The sequence below is a fragment of the Neltuma alba genome, unplaced genomic scaffold, assembly GCF_004799145.2.
Source record: "Neltuma alba isolate B1F8T4 unplaced genomic scaffold, ASM479914v2 tig00012259_pilon, whole genome shotgun sequence".
NCBI classification, from domain to species: Eukaryota; Viridiplantae; Streptophyta; class Magnoliopsida; order Fabales; family Fabaceae; genus Neltuma; species Neltuma alba.
The window spans coordinates 352922-368898 of record NW_021636785.1 but is presented as its reverse complement, the minus strand read 5'-3'; the positions used below and the strand labels follow the sequence as shown (position 1 = coordinate 368898).

At 36.7% G+C, this 15977-nt stretch overlaps 1 protein-coding gene and 1 long non-coding RNA gene across 2 annotated transcripts; both read left to right on the top strand.

The window, feature by feature from the left end:
• The first annotated feature begins 4261 nt into the window (after window positions 1–4261).
• On the top strand, window positions 4262–5353 carry LOC114725626 (uncharacterized). Its single transcript, XR_003738429.1, has 2 exons — window positions 4262–4432; window positions 5059–5353. It is a non-coding gene; the product is annotated as an uncharacterized LOC114725626 (long non-coding RNA).
• Window positions 5354–13079: 7726 nt separating this feature from the next.
• Window positions 13080–14313, top strand: LOC114725610 (myb-related protein 308). Its single transcript, XM_028912135.1, has 2 exons — window positions 13080–13496; window positions 13591–14313. Exons 1-2 carry the CDS (start codon window positions 13234–13236, stop codon window positions 14132–14134), a joined length of 807 nt encoding a protein of 268 aa, XP_028767968.1. The 5' UTR covers window positions 13080–13233; the 3' UTR covers window positions 14135–14313.
• Window positions 14314–15977: the final 1664 nt, after the last annotated feature.

The following is a 15977-nucleotide window of genomic DNA, read 5'->3' as shown; positions in this document are numbered from 1 at the left end:
GATTTTCTACTTCAGCTTTATATGAAAGGAATTTTTCAAAAGCCTTGTCTTTATTTCTTAAGAAATATAATTTTGTATACCTTGAAAAATCATCGATAAAAGTTACATAATATCTTTTACCACTTTCAAACCAACTAGATGTGTATTAAGGATAATAACTCGGTTTCTCTTTAAGTAGGAAAATGTGATTTTTTAGTTTGTTTTGTTTTTGCACACATTTCGCATTTATTAAGAATATTATTTTTAATCCCTGATATCAACCCTAGATGATAAAGCCTTTTTATATAAGATTTACTTATGTGTCCTAATGTAGCATGCCACATATCAAAAGAATTAACATAGAACACAAGCAAGTAAGCAGAAGAAGCATTTTCATTCATTTCAGCAATGTTTAGTACAAACAATCCTTGATTACAATAGCCCTTCCCAACAAGAACATTATTCTTTGTCATTACGATCTTGTCGGATTCAAATGACACCTTAGTCCCAGCTTTCCCTAACAGAGCCACAGAAATCAAGTTAGCTCGAACGTCAGGCATATACAGAACTTCATTCAATGCTAAGGTCTTTCTAGACGTGAGTTTCAGGACAACTTTTCCTTTTATCAAAACTTTCATGGTCCGGGAATCAACTAGATAAATATGGTCTTCTCCTTTTTTAAAGGAGGCGAACATGTCCTTATTCGCACAGATGTGCCTGGTAGCACCTGAGTCTACCACCCACTTCCTTACATCGGAGATCATAAGGGTTTGTGAGACAACAACAATCATCTCATCGTCATCTCCTTCCACCAAATTTACGTTTGGCTTAGGAGGATTTCTACCTTTACGGTTATTGTTTTTACCAACCCTTTTACTGCACTGAGCTGCATGGTAACTTGGCTTTCCATACACAAAGCAATCTCCTTTCTTCTTGAATTTAGGGTTAGAATCATTAGGCTTGTAATCAAAGTTTTTATTTCTAGGTTTAGTGTTGTGCCTCTTGTCATGCGGCTTTGCTTCTATCAAATTTGCCTTTGTTGCCAACTCCTTTCCTTTAGCTGTTTGGATTGCCTTCTAGTTTGTGTCCTCAATGATGATGTGCATGATTAGATCTAATAGTGAAAGTTGCTTCTGCTTCTGCTTTAGTTGTTGCTTATAGTCATTCCATGAGTTTGGTAGCTTCTCGATGAGGACCCTGGCCACGAACTCATCTGGTAAATTTATCTTCTTAGCTCGGAGCTCTTCCAGTAGCTTATGGTATTCATTGATTTGAAGTTTTATATTCTTCTCTTCATCCATCTCCCATTTGTAAAAGTTCCCAACTGTGAACTTTTGCTTTCCAGCATCCTTAGTAGTGTACTTCACAATCAGTGACTCCCATATTTTATGTGCCTCTTTGTATACACAGTAGACATCGAACAAGTCATTAGATAAAGTGCTAATGAGTGTATGTCGGCAAACCTTGTTGGCATTTGCCCAAGCATTCTTCTGGGCCTGGTCAATATCAGTAGGGGGTTCAAGTTGGGTAAGAGCAGCAGTAACTCCATGTGTGTCAAGGATAGTGTACACACGTTCCTGCCACTGTCTGAAGTACTTTCCATCGAACACATCAATCTTGGAGACATCCGGGAATGGCTTGGGTAATGGCACTACAGTGAAGACAGGGGCATGGGCAATGTTGACAGTAGGGTTAGTGTTCCCAATAGCATCATCATCAGGGAAAATGGTTTAAGGATTAATGGAAGATTAATCACAGTTTGAAAAACTTCTAATATTCAGTAACCTTTGACTCTTACCAAAAATAAACAATAAAAAAAAAAAAATTTCTGATAAGTTCTCTTAACACCATTTTATAATTTAATTTTGCAAAAGTGTTTTATAAAAAGTGCCTAGTACTGTTCTAATTCGCACGCTGGGGGAAAATCACTAGTTCTCAACTGTGTTTCCCAACGTGACGCAATAATGTATGATAACATTTATACACTTGAGCTCCCTCTCTCTTGGACAATACAGGACTTCACTTTTGACACACCCATTTGTGTACACAACACAATTTGCTTAATCTCTGTGCTTTTTTAGTTGGCTCGATGCTGTAGCTTGCGATGTCAAGACGGAGGCTGATGGACCTAATGGCTCCCTAAGGAACGGGGAGGAGTACTCCTATGCTTCTAACAAGGCTTGAAGGCTACTGTCCTCTGCGTAAGCTCTGGTTCTAGTTGACCACTTCTTTATTTCATCCTGGGATTTCATGAAATTCCGGTGTATAAGTAGCTGATGTTCACCTTAATGGAATATGTTTGAGGCACTGGCAGAGATTATGTGCGTCTTTGTACAAACGACGCAATTGGTCTTGCTTCTTGCTATTGTGTACGCGCACTGTGTGCTTATTCATGCGCCAGTATTAATAAAATGACTCAAGCTTCATACTTGTTATACGGTACGTGATTATATGCCCGTTTGTGATAGTAAGCATGAAGAATCATGTTCAAGCAGTTTGGAATTTGGATTTACCTAGAACTTCAATAATAGTCAATTTGCAAATGTAAATTTTGAATCTATATTTTATTATGGCTTGTGTTTAGACAGAATTATTTGGATTCTTCACCTCTTATCGTTTCGCCAAAATTTGTGCAGCAATTTGGAAATAGCCTTGTGTCTTCATCTTTCTGATATCTATAGGAAGTGAAAGCAAAGCACCTAATATCACATATGCAAACCTCTACCCAGGTGATCATTTCATTCACTATGTTCTCATGAGAGCAGTTGCTCCTTGAATGCATAGATATGCACTAGGTATATTCTGTGATGTGATAGGTGATGCGATGGCCTCATAACTTAGTATATAGACAGGCTTCTTCTCTTGCTTGTTCTTTAGTTTTTATATTTCAAAATGGTCGTACCTATAGTCATTATCGAATTAGATGAGATTATTTGTCTCGGCATGAAGTGCGAGTTTTTGCAAGTTCCAAGAGTTTTGGATTAAATTTGGGTGAACAATCCATTCTATGATAAACCACTTCGTGGAAGAGAGCTAATTTATTTGCAGTTCTTAATCTGAAACTCCACATCCAGCATTATGATATGATGTTATAATAAACAAAATAGGTTAGTTAGAGGTTAATGAGGAGAGATGACTGTTGGTAGCTAATGGCTATAAATAGATGGCTTAGGGACTAATTGTAATCAGGCTTTTGGTTAGTGGAAATGTGATTCCCCTGTTTCTCCTACCTCGCTATCTTTCCCATCAAAATTCCACATCTTTCCAGATTATTCTGTTATTTATCTACTCCCCTGCTTCTTGATCTCTCTTCTTTCTCTCTCTCTTTCACAATTAATGTCCATAACACACTTATAGAAGTGAGTTTTGATAACCATTTCCCTAGCCGAGAATCATTTCCATTATATATACAGAGTAACCTTGGTGGTTGATCATTAGGCCTTCTTATATAAATGTTTGTGAGTAAAATGTCCACATTTTACTTGTACAAGTAAAATTGTACCATCACATAATACAATATAATCCACTGCAAAATGAGTCCTGATTCTGTTCACCAAGAGGGAGGGGAGAAAGATTGTGGTGTATACATTCTTCCTGTGCAACAAGATATGAATTCTTGGGGACTTGGCTAATTTCCATTTAAAACACAACCTGAATGGGGATGTCAGTTAACAATTTCATTCTCTTTAGTTGTCGCGTTTCAGCTTGTGGGTGTTGTTTCTGGAGCAACTACAACTGACTTTTTTCCAGGGAGAAGAGTAAGCTGTGGTTCACCATAAAAATAATACCCGTTGGGAGTCATTGCTTCTTGTTAATCCATCAAAAGAATACCAAAGAAAAACGTCTTCCTGTTGCTAAATAAAGTGGGCTTTCCATCATTTTGCTTGCATGTCCACGTTTGCCCCCTTTGTTAATTAGGAAAATATCTCCTCGGAGCTTAACAAGTGTTTTGTCCTTTCTGATTTAACCTCACCTGTCCTCAGCCCAATGAAATTAAGAATATATGAAAGCATACAAATTGCTTGAATGCTGTCGGTACGTGTACTTCATCTATATGATGTGTTTCATCCAGTGTGTGCCCCACATGTGACAGACGAATATTGTAGCAATGTCTGGAGGACATACACTGGTTGTTATCTTGTGTATACTTTTAATTGTCATCCATGGTATGATCCCACATTCTGATATTACAGGGAAGAGCACATCCAGAGTGATAAGGGTTTGATGTCCATGGGCGGAGGAACCGCTGAAGTTTGATTTTAGCTGCTTGAAATACTACATCTGCCATGCCATGGAGGACATTGGTGGAGCTTGATTTTTATCTTCAGCTAAACATGGGTGTTCATATCAGAGAATTGTTAAAAGGAGATTCTGAGAGCCTGCTTAAACTTCTTACTGACGAGGCCTTACTGGACGGTCCTGGATTCCATGTTATGTTCAACTGTATAAAAAGGTAATTGTTATTATGTAATGTGAATGATGGATGCGCAATCCCTTGTGTGCAATCTCTTTTGGGGAATATGTCAGAAAACTCCTTCAGCTTTTGGTCACATGCAAATAGCCCATCAGCTTTCAAATTCGGCGGCATCTGAAATTTCTCATTCTAGCAAATAGGTCTCTTTATCCATTTTCCTTTCATCAGTATTATTAAGATTAAAACAGAAGAATGCATTAATTTGCGAGAGTTTAGAGTCCTACTTGTTGGTTTTGATGCATTAATTTGCTAGAGTTTAGAGTCTTACTTGTTGCTTTTGAAAACTCAGGAGACATTCGTAGATGACTAGGGTTAAGGAAACTTTTTACCTCCTACCCTATCTTAATGCCCATGTCCAGGTAATTTGTGTTTTACAGAGCATGCAGAGGTCTCTCTATTAAATACACAGTTACATAATGCTTGTTAGCTTTCTGTCACTTGTCAGTTGACTAGATCCTTGGGCCTGAGATCATTGCTTTTACGCGACAATTTATTAGTGGGAATTATCTTTTGTTCCTTTTCGTTCCTTTCCTTTTCTCTAATTTTTCTTTTCCGTCTCTTAATATCTTGCTCTTCTGGTAACTATGGTATTTCCTGGTTGGCAGGACGAAGATGCATTTTTCAGAGATTATGCTGAATCAAATATGAAACTTTTTTGTGCCAACCGCACTTGCTCAAGTTGCTCTGGTATAGCAGTTTCGGCTGCTGTGGCGATCCCGGCTTTCTTGTATGAAGTTTGCATAAGAACGAACTAGGCTTGGCTATTTGAACTACGTTTGTAAGCGTGGCCACAATGTTTTTGCAATTATTCAAGTAACAGCATACTTATTGTCAGGGGCCCTGAAAATAGTGCAACAGCTTTTCTGAGTATATCAATAGACAATAAATACTACTACCAGCTAATACTCTTCGAAAGCAATATTCCAATATTAATCTACAAATCTCCTGAAGTCCTTTAGGCAGGAGCAAGAGGTGAGACAATCTATATATCCTATTCCTGTGTGTGAATAAATCAGAACATTATCATGCTTTTTTACGGCATACGTCCAGTGGCCTGCGGGACCTGAGTTATCCATTCCCCCCCAGCTCTGCGAGCTGCCTGGACCAAAGATGTGGGAGCGAATATAATTTTTAAAAAATGGGTGAAGCCTGAAGTTTCTCCAGGGTGGGATACATTTAATGGAATGAACACTTGTGAGACAAGATTTAACCACTAAAAACCAACACAAAGGGATCATGATAACTGCGCGCCACTTTTAACCTGCGCACGTCCTATCTAGTGGTAGTTGAAGCCAACAAAAAAAATGTATAGTATAATTGAAGGCAATGGACCTCTATTTGGTAAAAATTAATGAAGCTATACAGAGTAGGTGAACGGCATACATTAAATCAATTTAATTGGCTCGAGAGCAATCGCGTTGTGCAATTGTTATTATCATGCATATATATTATATAGAGTGTCAGTAACCCAGTATTGAGCAGTGACCAAGTTTTTGACTTACCTAGTACTTCCTCCGTTGCTTATTACAAGAGACATTTGATGCTTATAGCATGTTCTCATATATAAAAGACACTTAAAAGTTGTCTGTATTTTTTTGTATTGATTTTCTATTTTACCACTATTTATTTTGTCTCCAACCCATACTCTCTCTCCCTCTCACTTTTCTTTCTTTTAATAATTTAATTGTTCTCTCTCATACTCTCTCTCCTTATTAATGGGGGCATTGTTGGAAAAAACATTATACTTTTTACACATTAATTGTCCTCAACTAATTTTAATTGTTTTTTTATCAACGTAATTTGGTTATTTATCTCTTATAATAATGAACAGAGAGAGTAATAACTGAGTTCTTGGGTTGTTAGATTTATCTGACCCAGTAGCCTAGTAACTTGAAAATAATCAAGCTTTTGCTCTGGGTGTTTTTGAATCACGAGATAATAGCAAATATGTGCAAAGAATCCATTGTTTTCAGATTCATTAATTGGAAAAAAAAAATGAAAAGTTTAAGAGACTTGATAATCTCAATATGAAATTGATGATTTCATTCCTTTTCTTTTTCTCTCCCCTTTTTCCCCACTGTTATGCAGATATCAATCAGGGTGTTGACACTGGACAGACACCACAGAACGCGGTTGGTTTGGAAATTACTAATAAATGAAACCAATCCTATTGTCCCTTAAGCTAAATTGTTCAGTTATTTTAAGATTCCACAACATTAGCTAGTGGGGTTGCGCAGACGGTCCTTTAATGATTTCTCTGACTATAATACTCTATTACCTCACCTCACCGGGGATTGATATTTTCTATAAAAAAATCCCTATAATCCGCAGGCAAGTGGACAATCTGTCCTGAGTAATTAAAAGGGAAAAAAGAACACCTAATACAATTATATTACTAATTAATGAACAGGAAAACACAGAGAGAACGAGGGGAAGAGGGAGACATAGGTTGAAAAAGATGAGGTGTTAGTGTCTGTCAATGATGCTACCAAACACCCCAAAGGAGATGTGTGAAAAGGGAAGAGAAGTGTAGCAGTACTATATGTTAATGCTGAGGAAGCCAGGAAGGCTTTAAATCGGCCATAAATGTGCGACTGAAACAGAGGTAATAGCGGAAAGGATGAGGGCAGAGGCCACATGTGGAGGACAGCCAAAGAGGTAGGTAGGTAAGGAGTGAGGAGGGTTCTTTAGTATTTGGGACAGCATCGGACTTAGGTCTTAGCCTTCCCCACGAGTGTACCTAAGCACATGACATACTCGTGTTCATGTGCTGGCTCTCACCACACAATCATGCAGCACTACTTTAATATATGCCTCTATCATTCTATTTTCTTTATAAAAAATTCTTGTGATTATCTGTTCTCTTCAAGCTGGTGGAATTGGGCATGTGGGGTTATCAGCATCTGGAGTGAAGGCATTAGGTTGCTTCTTCGTTCTGGTTGGCCATGAAGACATTTATGGGTTCTGGCCATACCATATGGATTAAAAATTATGAATTTTCTAACTTAACTTGAATGATTGGTTTTCTGGTGTCTTGTTTTGAGAACATGACACATACAGATCATAGTCATAGAGGATGGTGGTATATGATTGGAGTTGCAGAAATTTGAAGCAAGCATTAAAACAGAATAGAAATGGGAAGGAGGGTGAACAGAAATTAAAAGAGGGAGTTAAAAGGAGAGTAGAAATGAGGAGGCTAAGTGGGGAAATAATAACCCAAGTGGACTGAGTCCTTTTCCAACTTCACTTTTGAAAGCAACTCGTACCCATCCCTCTTCAAGCTCTTTACCATCATCCACACACCTGTAGCTCTAGTTTTGGTGGCTATAAATAATTTGCAGAGGCTACTGCATAATATACTGTCATATGTATTACGCTTGGATAGCTAATAGTTTAACCCATGATAACATTTTGTTGTTGTTATTCACAAATCATTTATTTATTCACGCATCTGTAGGGTAGGTAGTTACAATAATGGTTTTTTATAAACAAGAGAGATAGAGAGGTGATGGTGAAAGATAACTAATGGAGGGATAATAAAAAGACAAAACAAACAAAAGGGTGAAGTGGGGAGGGTTGATTGCTTTGCTTGGCCTTGTGACACAGCCCAATAAAACTTGAACCACAAGGCTCGGGTCAATGGGTGAAGCAGAAGGCAACACAAACACCCCCATCACTCATTGCCAATTTCCCTTTAAACCCAACCCCTCCAACCCCTTCTAGAAACTTGTCCCTCTCTCTCTCTCTCTCTCCCCCCCATTCATTGGATAGCCAAACTACCATTACCATCTCTCTGCCTTCTCACATGAATCACCAAACTACTCTTATACATCCCTTTCCTCTCCTCCCCCCTTATTACCCAGTTATAATGTATTTACTATTTTTTTTTAAAAAAATCATATTCCTTCTTATCTTAAATAATGTGAAAGCATATAATTAATTTATGAATATTAAGAAATTTAGTTCAAGTTAGTTATTTATGAGGCAAAAAAACATGTGTGCTTGTTTTTCTAAAATACCATGTCTAATTGTGTACTTTAAACTATCTTTAGTAATAAAAATATTCCTTCCACAAGTGTAATTAATAAAGATAATATATAAAAAAATTATAAATTTCAAAAATAAAGTAGATTGAAATCTTGCACTTAAGATGAAAAGAAACTCTTCCATTAGTTATTGTATTTAGCATTGAAGGAAGTACTGTATATGCACATTTTACTTATAAATTAAACAACTATTCCTCCCTCCCCCAGCAGACTTTATTTTTTTGGCCAGTTATATATTACACAATAACAAAGAACATTAATAAAACAAATAAAATTAAAAATGATTTTGTAACTACAAACCATCATTATTATATAGGAGGATAATCTTGAAAAAGGAGACATTAACTCATTTTATAAATTTCTCATGTGCTGATTATTTTGAAATAATTAATGTTATTATTTCTTTTTCGATATGAAAATACAAATATCATTGTCATGCGTATAACTACGTGTTTTTTCTGGTTCCACCAAACATAGGTCTAGCATGTCATATTCACTAATTCCTACGCAATTTGTGACATATCTTAAATTCCATTTTCGAGAAATCAAATTGGGGTGCCAAGTGTCAAGCGGTGTGGGTACAAATACGCTTAATTAATACCTTCCAGTTTAATGCTCGATGCGTACGTGCCATTTGAGGCCAGCTCAAATTAAATAGCTCAGTTTCTGATTTTTCATTTTTAAAAGGGACATTTCATTTGGCACAAAAAAAGCTAAAATACAAACAATTTTCCTCAACTTTAGACCTGTTGCATGTAATCTCCTCCATTTTTAAAATTTTCAAAATACCCACCTCAACTTAGATAGCTTGACATTTAACAACTTATCGTTAAAATGGCCGTTAAATTTAACGAAATGGATACCATGTTAGATTATTTTAAATTGCTTGGTAGATGACATGTGATTTTTGTTATTTTTTAATTTACCCCAAATTAAGGCTCATAATTACACTGGCTATTTTTGTAGTTTTACTTCCCAACTTGCAGCGTTTTACTCTTCTTCTTCATTCTAAAAATCATCGTCGACACATAACGCCTACCACAGATTCTAAATAGCAATGCTTCCATTAATTGATTTTCGTGCAAAAAAAGATGAAGTGTGAATAATTTTCTTCATTGTCTTTGTCTCGCTGCCTCCCGCATATTTTTCAAGCCCACCAACATTCACCTGGTACAATTAAAAGACAGGTGCAAGAGGAAGAATGTAAGCCGTGACCACTGAGCAAAATGTAAGTCACAACAACTAAGCGCGATCCATTGTTTCTCAATATCTCATGGATGGGTGGGTCTGCTTTCATTAGAAAAGAATTTCACAAAAGATTTCCAGTTTTGAAGGAAAAATGTGATGAAGATGATTTTTGGAATGAAGAAGATGATTAGAAGAAGAATAAAACACTGCAAACAGGAAATATTTTTTCGAGTTGGGAGAGGCTGAAAGAGGAAGGCAATTATTAGGAGAGCCTAGAAATTAGGGATTATTATTGATGGAATCACAAAAATATCATTTAATATAATTATAAGTTTAAGTTGGGATAAATTAATGAAGTAATAAAAATTACATGTTATTTTCCGTGCAATTTTAAATAATGTGACATGGCATCCATTCTATTAGATTTAACAGCCTAAATGTCAAGCTATCTAAGTTGATGGTGTTATTTTTAAACTTTTAAAGATGAGAGAGGCTATCTACAAGAGAGCTAAAATTGAGGGAAATTATTTGTATTTTCGCGTGTTCAATAACAAAAATTGGTTCGAAATCGCAGTTAAAATTCGTTTTCTTTTTATACGGTTAAAAATTCGTTTTTTTTTTTTTACATCTTCATGGGTGAGAAAGTACAAATTTAATTGTGAGAGAGAGTTCCATCGACGGCAATAATTGAGGGGGGAGAGCGAGCTTACATGACGGTCAAAGACGCCGCTGTAGTTGTCGCCGATCAACCAAGCCGCGGCGGCCGCCATGCTCCATGGTCATCGTTGTTGCCGGACCGAAGCGCAAAAGGGTCACTGATGGATGAGAGTTCCATGGATGCCTGAGGAAGTGACTTCATCGATTTTGAGGGAAGTTGGCTTCCAATGGAAATGAGTTTATATGTACAGAACAGGTCCATGCTGCAAGATTCTCCATCATTATCGTTAAGAAAATAGGAAACCAAGGTTAAGTTAATTAGTGGTCATGCCTTCAATAAATCGATCTTTTTCCCCTGCAACTATCCCCATGATTGAAACTCACTGGCTCCAAAAAGATGTACATGAGAAAAGATGTGGAAAATGAGAAAGGGTTACGGTAAAGTAGCTAGAAATTTTGAGGGGGAATCGAGAATGACTACTGTTAATGATGACGAACAGTGGAATTAATTTGAAGAGGTCAACCTTAAACACTGGCAGCACTCATCATGGGAGAACACAACAAGCGTGGGAGGCAACAAGAGACATCAGAGCAAATTGGTGCTTCTGATGACACTTGTTATTTGCATCCATGACATCGCCAATAAAATTATGAAGGCTATGGATTGCATATGTGCCGTTGCAGGGACGGTGTGGTTTCACAATTAATGTCACATTAGCTTTCTAATTAATTTGCATTTTTTAAAATCACAACCTTCTCAGCTTCCTCTTACTAATATATCACCTCATACTCTTCATTTGTCTCCTTTCTTTAACATCTATTTTTCACTAATGGTAGATGCATGGCGAATAAATTATTGGGAGAATTGTTATAAAGTTTCAAATAAGAAATACAATTATTAAAAAGTTTTAATGACAAAAAAGCAGCTAGTAATAATAAGTTTCAAATAATAAATGACAACTGTCCAGTTGTTATTAGAATTTACTGGAAATTATTTTCTTTTCTTTGATCCTCAGTGTAATTTTTTCTAAAATTATGTAGAGTTTGAAAATTGTCAAAAAAAAAAAATCGAAAATGGGTCAAGGCCCAAGGGTTCAAAATTATAAGGTGATATATAAATGGATAAGTACTAATAATTTGAGCTGTGATCTTTCATTTATAAATGAGTTTTAATGTTTCTAAATTACAAATATCATGTACTAAATTCTCTGAAACTTAGGGTGTGTTTGGGTGACACCCCAGACCATGGTTTGGGGACCCAAACCATGGTTTGGGGTGTCAATCACCCAAACACCCCCTCTAAAAACCAAAACCATGATTTTTGGTCAAAACCATGGTTTTGACTCCAAAACCATGGTTTTGAAAAAAGCAAAATTTTTTTGCTTTTGGAGAAAAAAGAGAGAGTGTGAGAGCCTATATGATATGTATCTTGTTATTTTTTTTATAAACATATTTTTTGATAAACATATTTAGTCTTATATTTTATAAATATATATACACATTAATTATTTATTAATTATATTATCTTATGTATTATTAATTATGTTGGTAAAAATATATTATTAACAATTTTATTCCTTCAAATTAAAATATATCATAAAATCTATTTTTTCTGTAATTATCATATTAACTTATGTCTTTTTTTTAGTAATTTGTATATATAAAAAGTGATTCTGATAACAACTATCCAAACACTTTCACTTCTCAGAATCACTTTTTTACAAAATCTATTTTTCACAGAATCTATTCTCTCCAGAATCTATTCTCCAGAATCACTTTTCCAAACCACAGTTTGGTTTCATCCAAACACACCCTTAGTGGGGCATTTGCCCACCTTCAAATATAAGTGGCTTTGTGGCACCTTTTTTCACTGATCCATGCATACTTCTACATCATTTGGGATCTGATGATGCCTCTCCTTTTACGGGAAGGACATGATGCCCACTGTCCCATATATCGTCACTGCCACAATAATTTATCTCCTTAACTTCCGTAAAATCTCAACTTGATTATCAGTTTCTGAGTAGCACCAAATAAAAGGGAAAAAAACCTAGTACTAATTTCGATTACATTTGTATTTTGTGTAGAAAACCAAATAAATTGGAGTGCGAGTCTTGTCCGTGGTTTAAAAAAATTGAAGTTGGGGAAATTGAAGGTCGAGGAGGAGGTGTTGAGAAATTGAATTCTGATAATAATGATGATGAGTATACCAATAGCATGTACTACTTTCGATCATAAATATAAGAGTTAGTTGAGTAATTTAAGTAGATTACTAAAATAAGTTAAATTAGTTGTTTGTAATAAATAGGTATTGTCTTAAAATATTTTTACTAATCAAGTGTATTGGTTAGAACTATTATTATTAAAAAGATTATTTAAAAAAATATATAAATATAAAAGATAAAATAAATTAAGATTTTATATTTATAATCAAAATAAAAATCAAATAAAAAGAAGGAGTAGTATAATTATGCATAAAAAAAGTAAGAGAATGCATGAAGAGATCACATGCTGTGTTGGGTTTGGGGAGTGAGAGAGGGGTTTTAGTACACCCTACTTTACACCAACCTGAAGGTTACCTCTCTTTTCTCTCTATCTCTACTTTTATTACCAATACATCTCTCATATCGTATCATTCATTGCCATTTCCTAATTTCCTTACTAATTTAATATGCCAGAAAGAGAGAGAGAGAGAGACGGAACCACCCTCCGCTGCCCTCAAAGCTCAAACCTTTCCCACCAACTCATATCATCTAGAAGCCCTCTCTTTCTCTCTCTAAAAGGGGTCAAAAGCCTATAAAAATCACACTCAGAGCTGCTTCCACGCCGGCCTTATTGCCCCATCGACAGACTCGTCGCATACGCTCTCCCATTTCTCTTCCTTTCAATATGGGAAGGTCTCCCTGTTGTGAGAAAGCCCACACCAACAAAGGTGCTTGGACCAAAGAAGAAGACGATCGCCTCATCGCTTATATCCGAGCTCATGGCGAGGGTTGCTGGCGCTCCCTCCCCAAGGCCGCCGGCCTCCTCCGCTGCGGCAAGAGCTGCCGCCTCCGCTGGATCAACTACCTCCGCCCCGACCTTAAACGCGGCAATTTCACTGAGGAAGAAGACGAGCTCATCATCAAACTCCATAGTCTTCTCGGTAACAAGTGAGATCCCCCCCCCACCAATCTCTCGCTTCCGCCCTATCCTTTCTCTTCGCCCGATTTTACTCACGATGGGTTTTCGTTCTTTTCACTCCAGGTGGTCTCTAATAGCCGGACGATTGCCGGGAAGAACAGACAATGAGATAAAGAACTACTGGAACACCCACATCAGAAGGAAGCTTCTGAACAGAGGAATCGACCCTTCCACTCACAGGCCTCTGAATGAGTCCCCCAATTCCGCCCAGAACAATCAAGAAGCCACCACCATCTCTTTCGCCTCCCATGTCAAACAAGAGAGTGATGACAGCAAGGCGAACGTGTTTGCGGAGCTTTGCAGGGATGCGAAAAAGGGCGTCGCACTAGAACGATGCCCTGACCTCAACCTGGAGCTCACCATTAGTCCTCCTCATCAAAACCAGGAGGCGGAGGATGAAGTTCATCAGCCCATACTCAAGAGTGGTGGAGGAAGAAGAAGCCTTTGTTTCGCTTGCAGTTTGGGTTTGCAGAACAGCAAGGATTGCAGCTGTGGAATTGTTGGCAACATCAACGGCAGCACTAGTGGAAGTAGTAGCACTGGTGGGTATGATTTCTTGGGGTTGAAAAGTTCTGTTTTGGATTACAGAAGCTTGGAGATGAAATGAAACAACAAGCTACAGCATATCATTATTGTAGAGCAGGAAAAACAGAGTGGGAGAGAAATGAGGGAGAGTGATGCTTAATTGTTAATTTTGAAGCCTCTTAATTTTCTTTTCTTCTCCAAATGGTATAACCGATTACTGATGCATAGGATAATATAGTTTAAGCCGTACAGTTGAAGCCATTATCTTCCTCTCCATGCATGTCCCCTTCTTCCTTTCTTCGTCTTTCTTGAAGAACAAAATTCAATTAATTACTTGCCCTAGCTCCCCTAATTAGTAACTCTTACAATTAACATTTCCACCGGCCACTTACGATATATGAACAATATAATAATATTATACTACATCTACATGAGTAAACTATGTATAATAGATCTTTCTAACGACAATTTAAAAAGTTCAAGTTCATGTGCATCATTGCAGGGTGTCAAAAGAATTTCCAAGTCACGTATATTAATCTCCTCATCTCTCGCAATTGATCCACTGATTATTTTATTAATCACATCATAAGCTTATTGGGGTGTAAGATGAAGACACATTGGCTGGAGCATCACATGGTGCATCTATCCATGGAATAATAGAACAATATGATTACTCAGCAAAACTCATGCTGTTGGAGATTATTAAATTAAGCAGCACATATAAGTATATAGATAGATAGATAGATAGATAGATAGATAGATTCCATTGAAGTTGGGGGACTTTGAGGGAGAAGGGTTTAATTTGTCTTGGTATGGAGAAAATTTAAGAAGAAATGAGTGGTAGAGAAGGGGGAAATGGATAAGCGCTGAGAGGAGGAGGAAGGAAGGAAGGAGAGAATGGGAATCCCAATAGCTCTCAAACAAAAGCACTACTCTCACTCACTACTCTCAAATGCGTGAATGAACTAACCTCTTTGTCCCCTAGTGTACCTCTCACCATCTCATTTCTACCTACCTCCTAACCTTTATTATTATTTAGCTCATGATCTAACCAACTTCATTACTTGTGTGTGTGTATCATCATATACCCCAATTATAAATTCTAATTCAAGGTCGGTTTCGTATTTACTTGGAATATAAATACATGGTTTTGTACATGATAACAAGGAAATGAGGATATATACGTCATCGCCAATCCGTTTGGTAGAATCAAAATGAGATAGGTACCGCCCAAAAAAAGATTAAAATTAAAAAGTACCCCTTTTAGTACAAAAACCAGAAAAAGATGTTGGTGGTGAGTAAATACTGCAAAAACATGTTTAGACATCAATCTTTTTCTTCTTGGCATAATTGGTAAAGCTATTTTTTTCTCATCATACACATCATTTACTCTCCAATCCATGATTTGGTACCAAATAAATTAGGTATACTCAATTAGTTTGGTCAAGTTAATGAAACCCAATGAAACGTTGGAGTGGCAAAACAATTCATTCAGTAAATGTGTGGATTTGGGGGTCAATTGAAAGGATGTTCTGCGGTAGGTAATTAGGAAGAAAAGGAGCTTGTTTGCAGTTTTGGGTTATGTGGTTAAATGGAGCTAATTGAAGGGTGTTAACAAATGTTTTATTTTTTGGGGGGAGGGGGGAATCAAAATGCAATTAGTGGCGTATGGGAAAATACAAGGAAGGAAGGTAGGAGAGAAAGGAGTAAATGAAATGAAAGGGAAAATATTAAAAGCAAAAATGGAAAGTGAATGGATCTTACCAACCGTCCAAATTTTGATCTGCCACCATCAATTCAGGGTCATGTCATTGCCTCACTCATTAACTTGGATTAATACAATTATACATGTATATTAATTAATCACATCAACATATATATATATACACACACTAAATGAACAAAATATTTTATTTATTTGTTTT